This window comes from Emydura macquarii, unplaced genomic scaffold (genome assembly GCF_026122565.2).
Source record: "Emydura macquarii macquarii isolate MOO-44397 ecotype Brisbane River unplaced genomic scaffold, CSIRO-AGI_Emac_v2 contig_2676, whole genome shotgun sequence".
In the NCBI taxonomy this organism is placed as follows: domain Eukaryota; kingdom Metazoa; phylum Chordata; order Testudines; family Chelidae; genus Emydura; species Emydura macquarii.
Window position 1 is genome coordinate 2,754,879 of NW_027132813.1, and position 15,999 is coordinate 2,770,877.

Below are 15,999 nucleotides of genomic sequence, written 5' to 3' on the forward strand. Positions count from 1 at the left end.
ATGTTCCACATAAACAGGCAAGGGGGCGCACGCTCATATTTCCTGTGCACGAAACCCATACGGCTCTGGAACTGGGCATTGCACACAACATCCACATCACCTACCTGGAAGCCAAAACACCACAGTAGATGCACTAAGCAGGAACTTTTCTCAAGACCATGAGTGGGATTTGGACATGTGAGTGCTACAAAACATATTCAAGCAATGGGGGTTCCCAACTGTAGACTTCTTTGTGATTGGATGCCAAATGCCCACAATTTTGTTCCAGAACGGGACTGGGCCATCATTCCTTAGATGATGCCTTTCTGATCAAATGGAACGTTCCCTTCCTATATGCCTTCCCTCCTCCTTCCATGGGTGCTTCACAAGATCAGACTGAAAAAATCCACAGTAATCCTGATAACCCCCATATGGCCTCAACAAATGTGGTTTTCTTACCTTTTCAGAATGTCAGTGTGTTGAGCACGTACCCTTCCTCTTCTCCCCCATCTCCTTTCCCAGGATGCAGGTCAAATCCTTCACCCAAATCTAGAAACTCTCCATCTCGAGGCGTGGTTACTCGATGGCTACAAGGACCCAAAATAACCTGCTCAGAGGAAGTACATAACATCCTATTAAATAGTGGCAGAGTAACTACCTACCACACATATCTACACAAATGGAGATGATTTGATAACTGGTGCCAAAACAAATAGGTCACACCAGCTTCTGCTCCCCCCCACTGGACTACTTACTAGAACTTAAGAAATCAGGCTTTTCCATGAGTTCAGTCAGGGTACACCTTTTAGCTATCACAGCGTTCCACCACAAAGTGGACAATCTATCAATTTTTGCACACCCAATCACCAGTTTCTGAAAGGCCTCAACAACTTTTACCGAGAGGTAAGAAAGCCTACCCCATCATGGGATCTCAAACTAGTCCTCCAGGATATCACTGGACCCTCTTTTGAACCATTGGTGACTTGCTCCCTCTTCCACGTTTCAATGAAGGTTGCATTTCTTGTCACCATCACATCAGCCAGATGAGTGGGTGAACTGGAAGTCCTCATGGCAGACTGACCCTATACAATCTTCTTCAAAGATAAAGTTACCCTAACACCGCATCCCAAGTTTTTACCTAAAGTTGCCTCATCATTCCATCTCAACCAACCCTTCCACCCACCAACCTTCTACCAGAAACACCATGGGAGCAGATGGGAATACGTCCGTAGGGTGCTGGCATTTTACATAGACAGAACAAAATAAATCCTCAAGTCAACAAAATTATTTGTCTCAATCACTGAACATACAAAAGGAGACGCCATATCTGAACAGAGACTTTCCAGATGAATCTCAGACTGTATCAAACTGTTCTATTGCCAATATAGTCTACAACTCCCTACAGGGATTCACACACATTCCACCAGGGCTTTAGCAACTTTGACAGCATTCCTTAACAACATCCCCATTGAAGATATCTGTAAAGCGGCAACTTGGGCCTCAGCCCATATATTTGCACAACATTATGCATTAGAACAGCATGCAACTTCTGATGCACTATTTGGACCTACTATATTGTCATCTGCCATGACTTCAACTCTGAAGCCCCCTCCTTCCTCCAAAGGGCACTGCTTTGAAGTCACCTAAAACGGAACATCCACAGGGACATAACTCAAAGAAGAAGAAGAGAAGGTTACTCACCTTGTGTAGTAAATGAGGTTCTTCGAGATGGGTATTCCTGTGGGTGCTCCACTACCCTCCTTCCTCCCTTCTACTTTGGAGTTTTACACTAATAGCTCTGCAGTAGAGAAGGAATGGGGCGGGGGGAGGGGTTGGTTGCACAGTGCCAGATAAATGTTTGAAGTGGTGCGAGACAGGGACCACACACATGTACAACCCAACCAGGTACTGCTACTACAAATTTCCAGTTACTAGTGCAGGGGCGCACAAACACCTAAAGTGGAGCACAGGGACTCATATCTTGAAGAACCTCAGTTACTGCACAAGATGAGTAACCTTCTCTTTCCACCTCTGGTGTAAATTCAGAAGTCTTGGAGCTCTCCCAGTCAGAGTGTAGGGATAAGGTTTGTGTCCTGGTTGGGCTACATGGACCCCAGTCTCAGCTGCTGTCTGTGAGCTGCTGGGTGGAGGATTGGAGTGTGAAAATTCATAGGGCCTCTGCAGACCTGGGTTCAAAACCCACAGGGCCTGACAATCTGACTTCTTGAGGTGGGAATAGGGCAAACCTTCAAAGCCTGTACCTTGTCTACAAAGTTGTACGTGGCTGTTCCCTATTGTATATTCCAGGTAAGTAGTGTTGTCTTTGCCTATACAGCATTTTGCAGGGTTCTCTGTTAGTCCAGCCTCCTTGAGGGACTAGAGCACAGCATTTACCTGCCTCAGAGTGTCCTCCTAGTTCTAGCTCTAGAATACGACATTGCTGAGGAAGGCCCAGCCATTTTTCTCAGCAATTTGAGCATTTGATCCATGCAGAAGCTATATCTGTTCAGTGTATATTGTTATTTTAGTGAAAAGAGAATTAGTGGCAACTCCATTATTTCCCTAAATTTGGGTCAGGGAAGAGATAATAATCAGAAGTGGTAGAGAAAACCATTTTAATTTTTCAACAATTTTGTTTCCTTATATTTACTGATAGTGAACTTATTTTAGCTTTACCAGGCTCAAAAAGATGACCCTCCTCTTGCTCGAAATATGCCCCCTGTTGCAGGAAAGATACTGTGGGTAAGGCAGCTTTTTCGGCGGATAAGTGAACCAATCAACTTTTTCTATGTAAGTTAATCATCACTAATGTGAGGAAAAATAATATATTTCATAAATCATAGAACAATCCGTACTTGGTTTACTTGGTTCTGTGACAAGACTGCCTCTGACTGTGAACTTGTCACTTCTCATATGCGAGCAACATCAGTATTTGAATGTGAAATTTCTTGGAAAACAATGGTTCTGCAAGAAGCACTTCTGGGGATTCAGGAAGTGGTGGTATTTCACTCACTATTAAACCAGTGGTCCAGCATTCTGGTAGCAGGCATTGAATTGCCGGAAATGCAGTCATAAGAACATAGGAATGGCCATACTGGGACAGACCAATGGTCCATCTAGCCCAGTATCCTGTCTTCCAACAGTGGCTGGTGCCAGATGCTTCACAGGGAATGAACAGAGCAGGGCAATTATCAAATGATCCATCCCGTCATCCAGTTCCAGCTTCTGGCAGTCAAAGGCTAAGGGACACCCAGAAAATGGGGTTGCCTCCCTGAACATCTTGGCAAATAGCCATTGATGGACCTATCCTCCAGGAATTTGTCTAATTCTTTTTTGAACCAAATATACCTTTGGCCTTCACAACATCCCCTACCAAGAAGTTCCACAGGCTCGCTGTGTGTTGTGTGAAGCAGTACTTGCTTTTGTTTGTTTGTTTTAAACCTGCTGCCTATTAACTTCATTGGGTGACCCCTGGTTCTTGTGTTATGGGAAGGGGTAAATAACACTTCCTTATTAATTTCTCCACACCTTTCATGATTTTATACCTCTGTCATATTCCCTTTTAGTCATCTTTTTTCTAAGATGTGCAGTCTGTCTTTTTATGTCTCCTCATATGGAAGTTGTTCCATACCCCTAATCATTTTTGTTGCTCTTCTCTGTACTTTTTCCAATTCTAATATATCTTATTAAGATGTGGTGACCAGAACTGCATATAGTATTCAAGGGATGGTCATACTATGGATCTATATAATGGCATTATGACACATCTTATTATCTATCCCTTTCCTAATGGTTCCTAACATTCTGTTAACTTTTTTGACTGCGACTGTACATTGAGCAGATGTTTTCAGAGAATTGATTAAATGTTTTCAGGTCTTTGGATAAAGTATCATTTGATGATATATTTCATCATTCCAGACAATAGCACATGTTAGGCAGGATGAGACCTGTCAGTAAGGAAGGACTTATGCTCTATCTATCATCTAGCAAAGAGCTGTCTTGTTTGATTTTCAAATAATATAAATAAAAGTTCTTAATCGTATTTAAAAAAAACACAGCACCTTGATAGTTGATTAATAGCTTTTTATGTGACATTTTTTGTAATCCAGATTATTTTAATAATTTTATTGCTTTACATGTAATTATTTAAAAGAATAATAAAAGTAAAATTTGTGTGTGTGGCTTCAAGAATCTCTTTTATTCACATTAAGCCAAATCATTAGTGGTGCTAAGCATTCATTTCAACGGAAGTTATAGGTCCTTTGCACAGTATAGTAATTGTCACTTTTTAATTTATTCCTTTAGAAAAGGCATAGGGTTTTTTAAAGTAATTTACTCAGGCCAATCTCCTATTGACTTCAGCAGGTCATACATTTGGATCATATGCTACTTGATAGCATTCTTTAAATGTAAATTTAATTTGAGATTTGAAGCTTCAAAAATTCAAATTAATTTGATATCAGGTTAAACTGCAGTTTGATATGTTTATAATTTTAATTTGCAATGTTTTAATAGAAAAATTCAGATATCTTGACAAGTCCAGAAGGTAAAGCAGTGGTTCGATTATTCAATAAAATTTCCTATGTATTGGTCGAATTTGAGGTACTCTATCATATGGCTTGGGTGAAGGAAATTTCACAGCTACAATATGGTGAGTAGTTAGGTGTGAAAGACTTTTAATAAATGTGTGTAAATTTTTCACATCAGGCTTGTTCAGCGTGTAATAATGTTTTATTGCAATTTGTTGTTATCTTTTGTGGACAACTGCTAGATTCACATAAAATCAACTTTAAAATATTTTTTAAAAACTTATTTGCCTTTAAAACGTGCAAATTATAGTCCTGCTCCTGCAAGAATATGTGATAGCAGGGACGCCTGCACTTGAATGACTTCAATGGACCAATGTGTGGGTGAAGAGGTTTGCATTATGGATCTACTTGCAGGCTGGGGTCCGTCATTGATTGATTTGTAAAGCATAATTACCCTACTATTACATTACATTTTTAGTTATGTAGATTATATTGTAATAATAATAATTATAATACAATTAGTGAAAGTAGTAGTATGTAAAAGAAAACGGAAATCTCCCAGACATAATATGACTTGACTTTTTAAGCATATAATAGCCAATTAAAATATTAATTATTATTAATTTGTTTGTTCATTGAGCTTCCAAAAGTGTGTTAAGCACCATAAAACAAAGCAGTCCATCCCTGAAGAGATTACAGTGGAAGGCCTTGATCTTACAAAGAGTTAAGTACATGCTTAACCATATGGTCCCAGCTCTGAAAAGCTTACGATCATATTGTAGATATGATGCAACATGAGAGCAACAGATAACTGGGCTTAAAATATATGACTATGAATCAGGACATCTCAATATACCTTAAACAGCTCTAATTCTACTACATTTTTTTCAAATACTTTGTTTTAGAACATTTAAATTAAGGTTTAAACTCTTAGCTTCTCTTTCTGTAACCCATGTTGTGATGGGGTGCTGCCTAGTGGTCAGGCTAAGGCACAGCAGGCTCTTTTCTTTCCTAGTGCATCCTAGTGACAGCAGCTCCAGAATTGGATTTTAGCATTTTTCTATCCTTACATTTTGGGTTTTATTTGGTTTTGTTTTTCCTAAATCTTCCTTTCTCAGTATAATCTTCTTGTAGGACTTGAATCCTGCAAAATACTGAGCAACTCCTGAAGGGCTCACTTCCTTGCAGGATCGAACCCATAATTGCTTCATACTCAAACATACACATTTTCTCTGAAGCCTAATAAGGACTCATTATGAAATAGAAACGATCAGTAGGGTATTATGGATATTTATTTTAATATATACTTCAATTTACTTGCAGCATTACAAGCTACACTACTGGTACGTCACCCTGAAACTGGGAAGTTGCTTGTTAACTTTGATCCCAAAATTCTAGAGATTGTCCGAGAGACTAAGTGTATGATAAAGATGGATCTGGAAGTACCAGAGCAAGCAAAAAGAGTGGTAAAAATAGAAAATAATCTGAAGACAAACAAACTGTGTTTGGAGGTAAGATAAAAAGCCCACTATTACTTTGTAAAAGAAATAACTAATATTTTCTAGGGTATAGTAACATACTCTGCATACTTGTCTTTTCATACCACATTTCTAAACCTGATTGTATTGTGAAAAATATCTCCTTTTATTCATTTTAAATGTGTTGCCTTTCAATTTAATTGAATATTCTTATGTTTCTGAGATTATGAGAAATGGTACATAGACTGGAGAAAAAGACAGTGAAACATTTATGGAGTTCAATATGTTTAGTTTATCAAAAAGAGGATTATGAGGTGACTTGATTACAGTGTGCAAGTTCTTTCACGGGGAGAAAATACTGGGTACTAAAGGGCTCTTTAATTTAGCAGAGAAAGGTATAATAAGAATCTGTGGCTGGAAGATTAAATTGAAAATCACATTAAAATTAGGCACAAATTTCTAACAGCGAGGTTGATTAAACTAGAACAAACTACCAGGGAAGTGGTGGATTCTCCATCTCTTGATGTCATCAGATCAAGACTGGATACTTTCTGGAAGATATTCTGGAAGAATAACACAAGTTATTGGGCTCAGTTTTGTGGTAATTGGGTGAAATGTAATGTTCCATTATATTCAGGAAATCAGAGTAGATGATCTAATGGTTCCTTCTAATCTTAAGATCTATGAATCTATGAAAACAGAAATGTGCAGTCTACCTTCTCCATACCATTTTTTTTTGTTTTGTGTACTGTCATCTTTATGATGGATGTGGAGATGCTATGTAATAAACTAAGAATACTAAGATGTAATGATTTTATGACTACTGTGGGTGACTTGCTCAGTGAGATAAAGTTATTGTACATTCGCTTCTCCTTTGATTGTCCTCTGCATATTCCCACTAAGGGAATGGACTGCCTGGTGCAGCTTTGATGGTGGAAACTTAGCTAGCAGTGCCTGCTGGAGCACTCATGTGCCCCCTTGTTCCTCTCACTTCACTGTTCCTGAAAGTTCTATAGGCGAGGCTTTAAAAGAGGGTGTGGTATTCCACCTTCTTCAGTTCATTCCAATTACACTCAATGACAGATTAGGAACCTCTCTGGATCATTGGTCAAGAATTCTTAGACTAAGTGCCAAGTTTTAACATATTTAGATTTAGTTAGCCTTGTATAGTTACACAATTAAGGTTTTAGGGGGGTGAAATGGTTTATGAATTAAGGGCTTGTACTATGCCCTCTGGTCCCCTAGATGTCTTGGAGGGTTTATAGGAATCTCAGAGCTGCCAGAGTCCTCATGTAGAACATGATTAGATACCTTGTAAGTTAGACATGTGTAAAGTGTGTTTTATTGTTCTAAGAGTAGTTTTCTTCTGAAATGCTTTTGTTTTAATAAATAACGCTTTGCTGTAAGAAGCCTGTATGGTCCCAACCAGAAAACTGACCAGGTCAGGCCCTGCAGCTCCTTTTATCTGAGCCTGCTGGGCTCTGATTGGCTGCTTCCTTTCCTTGGCCAGGGTGTGGTAGGACCATGGAGCCTCCACCAGGGGCCTTGAAGGGCCAGGTACAGCCTGTCACACATACACACAAAAGGGCAGGGTTAAGCTTGCTCGTGCATCCTTAATAATGCCATTTGCTGACTTTTGGGTGCTTAACCATGTAACCAGTCTTGGCAGAATTCAATTTTTTATTTTTTTTTCAAATTTTGACAGATAATATTGATGTTTAATTTTAAGCATTTTTTCTATTTAAATGTTCACAGTTGTGGGAAATTATGGGAGAGGTGTCAGACAACTGTGTGGGAGAGACAATTATTTAATGATAGAAGATGTTAAACTTAAAAAAGTTAAATCTTTATAACCTGTAGTACAGGCTCCTGCCTGGCCTGGTCATTGCGGCCCTTCCTCGGACCCAGGCTCTGAGAAAGGCCACTGCACCATCCAAAAGGGGAATGTTAGCATCCGGATATGTCACAGTCCAGGCCCTCAGGCAGGGCGGGCGAGCAAGAAGTGTCCTCTGGTCAGAAGAGCCGGGTACCGTAACCACTCCCTGGATGGCGTGGACAAGGGAGTAGGGGAGGAGGACACAGGCCCACCCGACTCCACTGCGTCCCAGCCCAGGGCCCTAGCAGTGGCAAAGGCGTTGCCACTCAGTCGGTGGGGCTCCCGCCGCAACACGCCAATGGGGCTTGCCCCTGTCTCAGCCACGGATATGGCTGTCCCTGGGCCACTTCTTCCCTGTATCCCCAGGTACCTGTGTCCGCCAGGTCCTCGCGGTCGCTGGGGTACACGGCCCGGGGTAGACCCACCAGTCCCTCCTTGTCCACAGGTGGCAAGGTTGGGAGCTCCTCTGCGAGGGGCAGCTCCTCCAGGTCACAGGGCTCAGGGGATGGCTCGGCCTCAGGCAGTTCCTCCAGGTCCTGTCCCATCTCTGGGGGCTCAGCGTCAGGCAGCTCTTCCAGGTTGGGTCTGGCCTCGGCGGGGATCTCCCAGCCCTCAGGCTCAGGGGACTTGGTCCAGTCACTGGGGCCCAGGGGCCTGGTCCAGTCCTGGGGGCCAGTAGGCCTAGGCCAGTCTACGGGGCCTGGAGGCCCTATCCAACCCTTAGGGCTTGGTCGCTTGGGCTGTTCCGGGGTCCTATGCTTTGGGAGGTGCTCACTTGGGGCAGCGGCACGGCTGGGTTCAGGCCTTGGCTGCAGCCGGCAAAACAGCACGTCTGCCTTCAGTGGCAGCCTGTCCCTCACTGAGCTGTGGGGCCTGCTCTTTATACTCCCAGCCCCGGCTGAGGCTCCGCCCCTCTGTTGCCAGATTGCTCGGCCAGCGGGGCCTATCACTAGCTGGCTCCCCAGTTGCCGGGTAGACTGGGCTGCTGGCCCAAGTGAGCCTTTCAGTGTCTGCTCTGGGCATTGCGGTCCTTCCTCGGCCCTTCCTCGGGCCCAGGCTCTGAGGAAGGCCACTGCACCTTCCTACATAACCATTGAAACACAAATTGTCAACATCACATAAAATATACAAAGTAAATATCCTTACATCAAACTCTAATAAGTTCTCAAGCAGCATTCTTCTTACTTTATATATCTGTAAATTTTTATCATTATCAATAAAGATTTTTTTTATTGGTTTGTGTGTATATGCTGAAATCATTGTTTACTGATACTTACTGATAAAAATCGAATTCTTCCAATCCTATGTATAACGTTAAGGTTAAGGTGTTCTGGCTTATGTTATGAATTTTTCCTGAGTTCAGTCCAGTGCCATAACCAGAAAATCATTCTTCCTCTCCCTTTCTCCTGACCATGCCTCCTGTGCTGGTAGTAGTTGTGAGGGGAGTAATGCTGGAGTATCTGTTCTGGCTGTGCAACACCAGAGGATTATCTTTATACTGGGGCAAGATATGCCAGGCTAGTTTGCCCTGATTTGCTATTGCATTACACCAGATTTATGTCAGTCTAACCCCATTAAAACAATCCAAAATGGAGTTGCTCTGATGTAAAACTGAAGTAACATAGTGTTGAATCAGATCCTAATATCTTAATCTTAGTTAATCTGTGTGATGGATGAATAAAGTTGTCCTAAATTTCTGGTTGTTTTTAGGTTTTTCTTGTTACAGGTTTTTTTGTACAGCAGAACTTTACTTTGGAATTTCAGAGCTTACTAAAATTTGTGGATTGTTTTTAGAAAACTAAAATGTTTCATTAAGATTTTTTGCTGAAAGAACCAATTGGTTCTTTAAACTATACTCCAAGTTAAGAAAATTTTTTGCCTGGGAATTTCCCTTAATGTTTAAGGTTGCATAGTGTCAAAATGCCTTGCCTTTTAGGACTCCAACAGACCTGGAAAACCATGCACAGACTTCAGTGGACCTTGCAAGTTCTGCATGGACCTTGGTGGATCTTGCTAACTTCCCAGAAATGAACCCCAGTCTATCCCAGAAAACTACTCATCTCTAGCAAAGCTTTAGCAAAGCTTTTGATACAGTCTCTCACAGTATTCTTATCAGCAAATTAAAGAAGTATGGGTTGGATGAATGGATTATAAAATGGATAGAGAACTGGCTAGAGCATAGGGCTCAACAAGTAGTGATCAATGGCTCCATGTCTAGCTGGCAGCTGGTCACAAGCGGAGTGCCCCAGGGGTTGGTGCTGGGGCCGGTTTTGTTCAACATCTTCATTAATGATCTAGAGGATGGGATAGATTGCACCCTCAGCAAGTTTGCAGATGACACTAAGCTACGGGGAGTGGTAGATACCCTGGAAGGTAGGGATGGGATACAGAAGGACCTAAACAAACTGGAGGATTGGGCCAAAAGAAATCTGATGAGGTTCAACAAGGACAAGTGCAGAGTCCTGCACTTAGGACAGAAGAATCCCATGCACAGCTACAGACTGGGGACCGATGAGCTAGGCAGCAGTTCTGCAGAAAAGGACCTGGGGGTTACAGTGGATAAGAAGCTGGATATGAGTCAGCAGTGTGCCCTAGTTGCCAAGAAGGCTAATAGCATATTGGGCTACATTAGTAGGAGCATTGCCAGCAGATCGCGGGAAGTGATTATTCCCCTCTATTCGGCATTGGTGAGGCCGCATTTGGAGTATTGTGTCCAGTTTTGGGCCCCCCACTACAAAAAGGATGTGGAGAAATTGGAGAGAGTTCAGCGGAGGGCAACAAAAATGATTAGGGGGCTGGAGCACAAGACTTATGAGGAGAGACTGAGGGAACTAGGCTTATTTAGTCTGCAGAAGAGAAGAATGAGGGGAGATTTGATAGCAACCTTTAACTACCTCAAAGGGGGTTTCAGGGAGGATGGAACTAGGCTGTTCTCAGTGGTGGCAGATGACAGAACAAGGAGCAATGGTCTCAAATTGCAGTGAGGGAGATCTAGGTTGGACGTTAGGAAAAGGTTTTTCACTAGGAGGGTGGTGAAGCACTGGAATGGATTACCTAGAGAGGTTGTGGAATCTCCAGTTTTAGAGGTTTTTAAGCTGCGGCTTGACAAAGCCCTGGCTGGGATGATATAGCTGAGGTTAGTCCTGCTTTGAGCAGGGGGTTGGACTAGATGACTTCCTGAGGTCCCTTCCAACTCTATGATTCTACATATGACTTTCTTCTTGTTTCCCATGTAGACACACTAATTCCCCATGTAACTTTTCCTCTTTTTGTCTCCTTCTAGGCTAGATCTGATAGCACTACAAGTGGTTTCCTATCTGACAGTCCTTCCAGATGTGCAATGCACACTTTGCAAAGCATGCAATAAACCAGTTCATGCATTATTATATATATATTTGTTAAAATATACAAGTATATATACTTCATAAAATACATCTGCCTATACTTTTTTTTTTTTTGGTGTTTTTAAGTGTGTATATCTGTGTTTTTCTATTCTGGTGATACTTAAAAATCTCTGCAATCTTTTTACACACTTTTTCAAAGATATTTTCAAATTTTTATGTAAATCTGTTTTGGAGATATGGTGAGCCAAAAACCCTAACTTCTTGTGGGATTTGTACCAAATTTGCCAGAAAACTTCTACCATGAGGATGAGATGTAGAATGTGAAATTTCAGAAGGATTGTTTGTTCTGTTGTTGAAGATAGGACACAGTATGGGAGGGTGCTGAAAATTGGATTGATAACAGGAACTAAGTTTTAACTTTAACTACCATATGCAAGAACTAGTGCCTCTAGTTCAGTGTGGGAGAGGGCCTGGCTCTACCTCTCTCTGCTTCCTAGGGGGGGCTGCTGCCACATATGTTACTAGTCTTGAGCAGGTACTGGTATTTTGTGCTTCCTAAGTGCAAGGACTGGTAATCTGACTGGGACATGTGCATAGGGACTAGAGATGGGAATTATCTTTTGTTCTTTCTTCCTTTTCTGCACTCACACACCCCATACAGGAAGACACAATGTTGCTGTTTTTTGTTGATGATATCAAATAGATAAATGCTGTAAGTATTCATGTCAAATTTTGCATTTAGAAATATTCTAGGGGAATATGTTCTGTACCATTTTCCTGTTTCCTTATGGCTATTATAATGATCTGTTTTTATGTCTATTGATTTGCTTCTATGAAAATCTTTAATAAAGAAAATTATTTAAAAAATATTGCTAATGAAATTGTCATTTTTAATATTAATAGAACCTTCTGCAATGTTACGAAGATTTGTGTCAGGAAATACCAACAGTGTTTGTAAATTTGATGGCACCAAAAATGAGAAAGGTTGGTAATGCTAAATATATTTTATTTTGAATATAGCAGACAGAACTTAGTGTAGCTTTAGAATTATTTGTAATTTTCTTAACATCTAAGAACCCAAGTTTAAAAGTTCTACACAGTAGACAAGAGTCTACTTGAGTTCACACTAATGCTTGGGAGACAAGAGTTCACACTAATGCATGGGAGACCGGTTTCGGATTATGTAATACTGTTATTTAGCAAGTAAATAACACAACATGCCTGATTCACTAGTCAGGTCACTTTACACCACTTTAGCAGTACAGAACAAAGATTACTTACTCCCACTTCGAAGCCAGTTTACACTGCCAGAAAAGGACCTCCTGGGATGTTGAATCTAGTCCCCTTATATTGCAGCCAATTCTGTCATATTAATCCTGTTCAGAAATTTATTAATTTCCATCTTAAAATTAGGTAGATTGGTTGCCCTCACTACTTTTATTGGGTGGCTGTTCCAGAAGTTCACTCCTTTAATGATTAGGAACCTTCTTTTAATTTCCAGCCTAAATTTATTCATGACAAATGTATACCCACTTATTCTTGTGACAGCATTGTTCTTTAGTTTAAATAGCTTTTCTCCATCCCTTATGTTTCCCTCCTGATGTATTTGTAGACAGCAACCATGTCCCCATATCAGCTTCATTTTGCTAGACTAAACAAGCCAAGCTCTTTCAGTCTCCTCTGGTTAGATAGGTCTCTCCATTCCCCTGATCATCCTAGTAGACCTATTCCAGTTTGAATTAATCTTTCTTGAACATAGGTGACCATATTGTGTACAATATTCCAGATAAGGGCTTACCTGTGCCTTGTACAGTGACATTAACACTTTACTATTTCTTCTGGAAACACCTCCTCTCATACATCCTAGGATTGCATTTGTCTTTTTCACAACCACATCACATTGGTGGTTCATAGTCATCCTGTGATCACCCAGCTCTTTCTCCTCCCACTGATGAGCCCCCAGCATATAGCAGAAATTCTTGTCCTTCTTCGAGAATGTCGCTATGGGTACCCTGTACTGAGCCGTTATAGGGTGGTGTCAGATGAACAAGTTCCTTCTCTATTGTGAAGTCCTGCAAGGTAAAGACTCGAAAGCAGAGGGGAAGGAGGATGAATAGTGAAACACCCTGCTTGGGATAAACATCTCAAAGAACTCCAGTTACTGTACAGGATAAGTAACTTCTGTGAAGAATGTTCTCATGGATGCTCCATTTCAGGTGACTCTGAAGCAATAATCTCTGAAGAAAGTGGGTGCTTTTGAGCCCTTTCTAAGACTCTTTGCAGAACTGAAGTACCAAAGGAGGTGTGTGCCCTAGAGGCATGTACTAAAGAATAATATTTAAAGATGGTATGGATCAAATCCCACATGGTAACTTTGCATATTTTGCAATGGATGGGTTCTTCATCAGGGCTACAGAAGTAGACTGTGATTTAGTAGAACGGGCTATAACCCTAGGAGGGGGCGGGACATTAGCAGCCCTGTAGCAAGAGGGGATATAACCAGAAATCCATTAAGGGAGAGTCTTTGGGTTAAAACAGGGGCTCCTTTAATTCTGTCTATGAAAGAGACAAACAGTCTGGGAGAGACCCTAAAGGCTTTAATCCTTTCCAAATAGAAAGCCAATGCCCTCGTGATATCCCAGGTGTTAAGAGCAGCATGCTTCCTAGTCAGGGGACGTTTAGGATGAAAAACTGACAGTTGAATGACCTGTTTGATATAAAAATCTGAGAGTACCTTGGGCAAAAAGTAGGGATGTGGCTGATGAGGAAAGGGAGGATTTTAGATATAGTATAGCGAGTGTAGCACCAAGATTTGGTGAGAAAGTGGATGTGATTAAAAAAAGGAAAGAGAAGAGTAAAAAACTACAAATTCACATGAGTTTCAGAGATGTGATGTCAGTATGTCCACAGTGTTGGAGAAGTGTAGCAAAGGACAGGGTTTAAGAGAAAACATGGAAAGTTCAGATTTTATTTTAATTTAAGGAAATAACATGCATGAGAAGATGTTAGAGAACCAGCCAGGGATGCAAGACTGGACAGGAAGAAAGAGGTCAGCAGTGGATATGTACATTTGAAAATTGTCAGCATAGAGGTGAATATGGCTGTGATACACACAAAAACCGGAATAAACAATTGAGTAAATCTCTGCAGTTTTCCTTGAAGTAACAAAACATGGATGCATATTAACAGAATCTGTTCCTTTCAGTAATGAGCACAGGACCATTGTTCATTTTGCTAATCATCAGTCATGTTGTATATTATATTCTTAACATTATATTCTTAATTCTATATTTTAGTTATCACAATTTTTGTTTTGTTTTATTGTTTGTTTAGGTGGAATCTGTGTTGAGACAAGGACTTACTATATTAACCTGGTCATCTCTGACATTAGATAGTTTTTTTCAAGAAGTTGATGAAGTTATGAATATGTTTAAGCAGCTTCTGAAAAAGGTATGCATATTTGCAAAATTAATTAAAACAACATTTTTGAAGAAATTTCAAATACACTTTCATTTCATTTTAGAAGTTTTTCACAGCAAAAAGTACCTGTGCTTTAAACTTAGTTAATGATTTAACTTCTATTTTCATGTAAGAAATTTCTTAGTTAAGATTAAAATTAAATTATTAACAACACTTAGTTATAATGTTTTGCAACATTGAAATATTTGTCTTTGTTTTTTTAAAGCAAATGTTGTTGTACACTTGCATTTCTTTTGAAAGAATGCTAAAGTTCTGGTAGTTTTTCCATATTTACGTCCCTGCTACCACCCTTAAACCCTAGATAGACATTTTCTTCCAGTTGAGTTTGTATTAGGTCTTACTAATGTCTGTGACTAGTACTCTTGATTACTTGTCAGAATATGTCCCTAATTTTTGCCAGTTCCCTCCCCTTTTAGTTTGAAGGTCAAGGTAAGTATTTCTTATTTCTCAGACCACTACCTTGGTAATCCCAGCTGTCTACAGAGGCAACTCTGCATACTGCTTCTCTGCCCTTTCTAGTCTCCTCCTGCTGGAGAAGGCTAGTATTGTGTTAGTCCAAGTCATTGGCTCCACTGGTGAATAAGAAATATCTTCTCTTCAGCTCTCCTTCTGGAATCCTTTCTTTTTTAAATCTTTTCCTCCCTGCTGATAATTGCCTTAATAAGCTTGCCTAAGGTTCAGGAATTCCAGCTTTTGGTCCAACAACTTAGGAACCCTGAATGTCCCAGTTCTGCAGGGCTGCTTTTGAAGCTGCCCCCTCTCCAGTTCTTCAGGGCATTTTTGATTGAACTGCCCCTTCCACATGTACAGAGCAAGAAGTGCTCTGGGTTGGTCTCTGGGTATTCAATCTTGGGGGATGTTCCCCCTCAGAGTTGCAGAGTTTCAGTAACCTTCTGGAAAAGTGCCCACTGGGCTTGCTCAGACAGGTACATATCCCAGCTTTGGAACACTGGCCTTGTGAAGGTCATGAACTCTTCATTTCAAAGACTGATAATGCTCTATCTAGTAGCCTGATATCAGTCCTGGGCAAAATAATGTAAAAGTTGATGTGGTATTAAATTGATAAAGAATTGAAGGATAGGAATAGAATTAATGCAGTCAACATGATTATATGGAAAACAGGTCTTGTCAAATAATCCTGATTTTATTCTTTGATGAGATTACAAGTTTGGTTAATAAAGATAACTGCATAGATGTAATATACTTATGCTTGTGTAAGGAATTGGACTTAGTACTGCACAACATCTTTGTAAAAAATAAACACTATACAATATCAGTAAAGCCCACATTAAATAAAGTAAGCACTGGCTAGT

At 40.5% G+C, this 15,999-nt stretch overlaps 1 protein-coding gene across 1 annotated transcript in view; it reads left to right on the forward strand.

Annotated features, from left to right (window-relative positions):
* Positions 1-15,999, forward strand: part of DNAH8 (dynein axonemal heavy chain 8) — a 563,218-nt gene that overhangs the window by 140,512 nt on the left and 406,707 nt on the right. Inside the window, exons 15-19 of the mRNA XM_067565373.1 lie at positions 2,650-2,769; positions 4,495-4,630; positions 5,832-6,019; positions 12,110-12,190; positions 14,540-14,656. Coding sequence (XP_067421474.1) covers positions 2,650-2,769; positions 4,495-4,630; positions 5,832-6,019; positions 12,110-12,190; positions 14,540-14,656 — 642 coding nt within the window. The remainder of the gene's footprint in view (positions 1-2,649; positions 2,770-4,494; positions 4,631-5,831; positions 6,020-12,109; positions 12,191-14,539; positions 14,657-15,999) is intronic.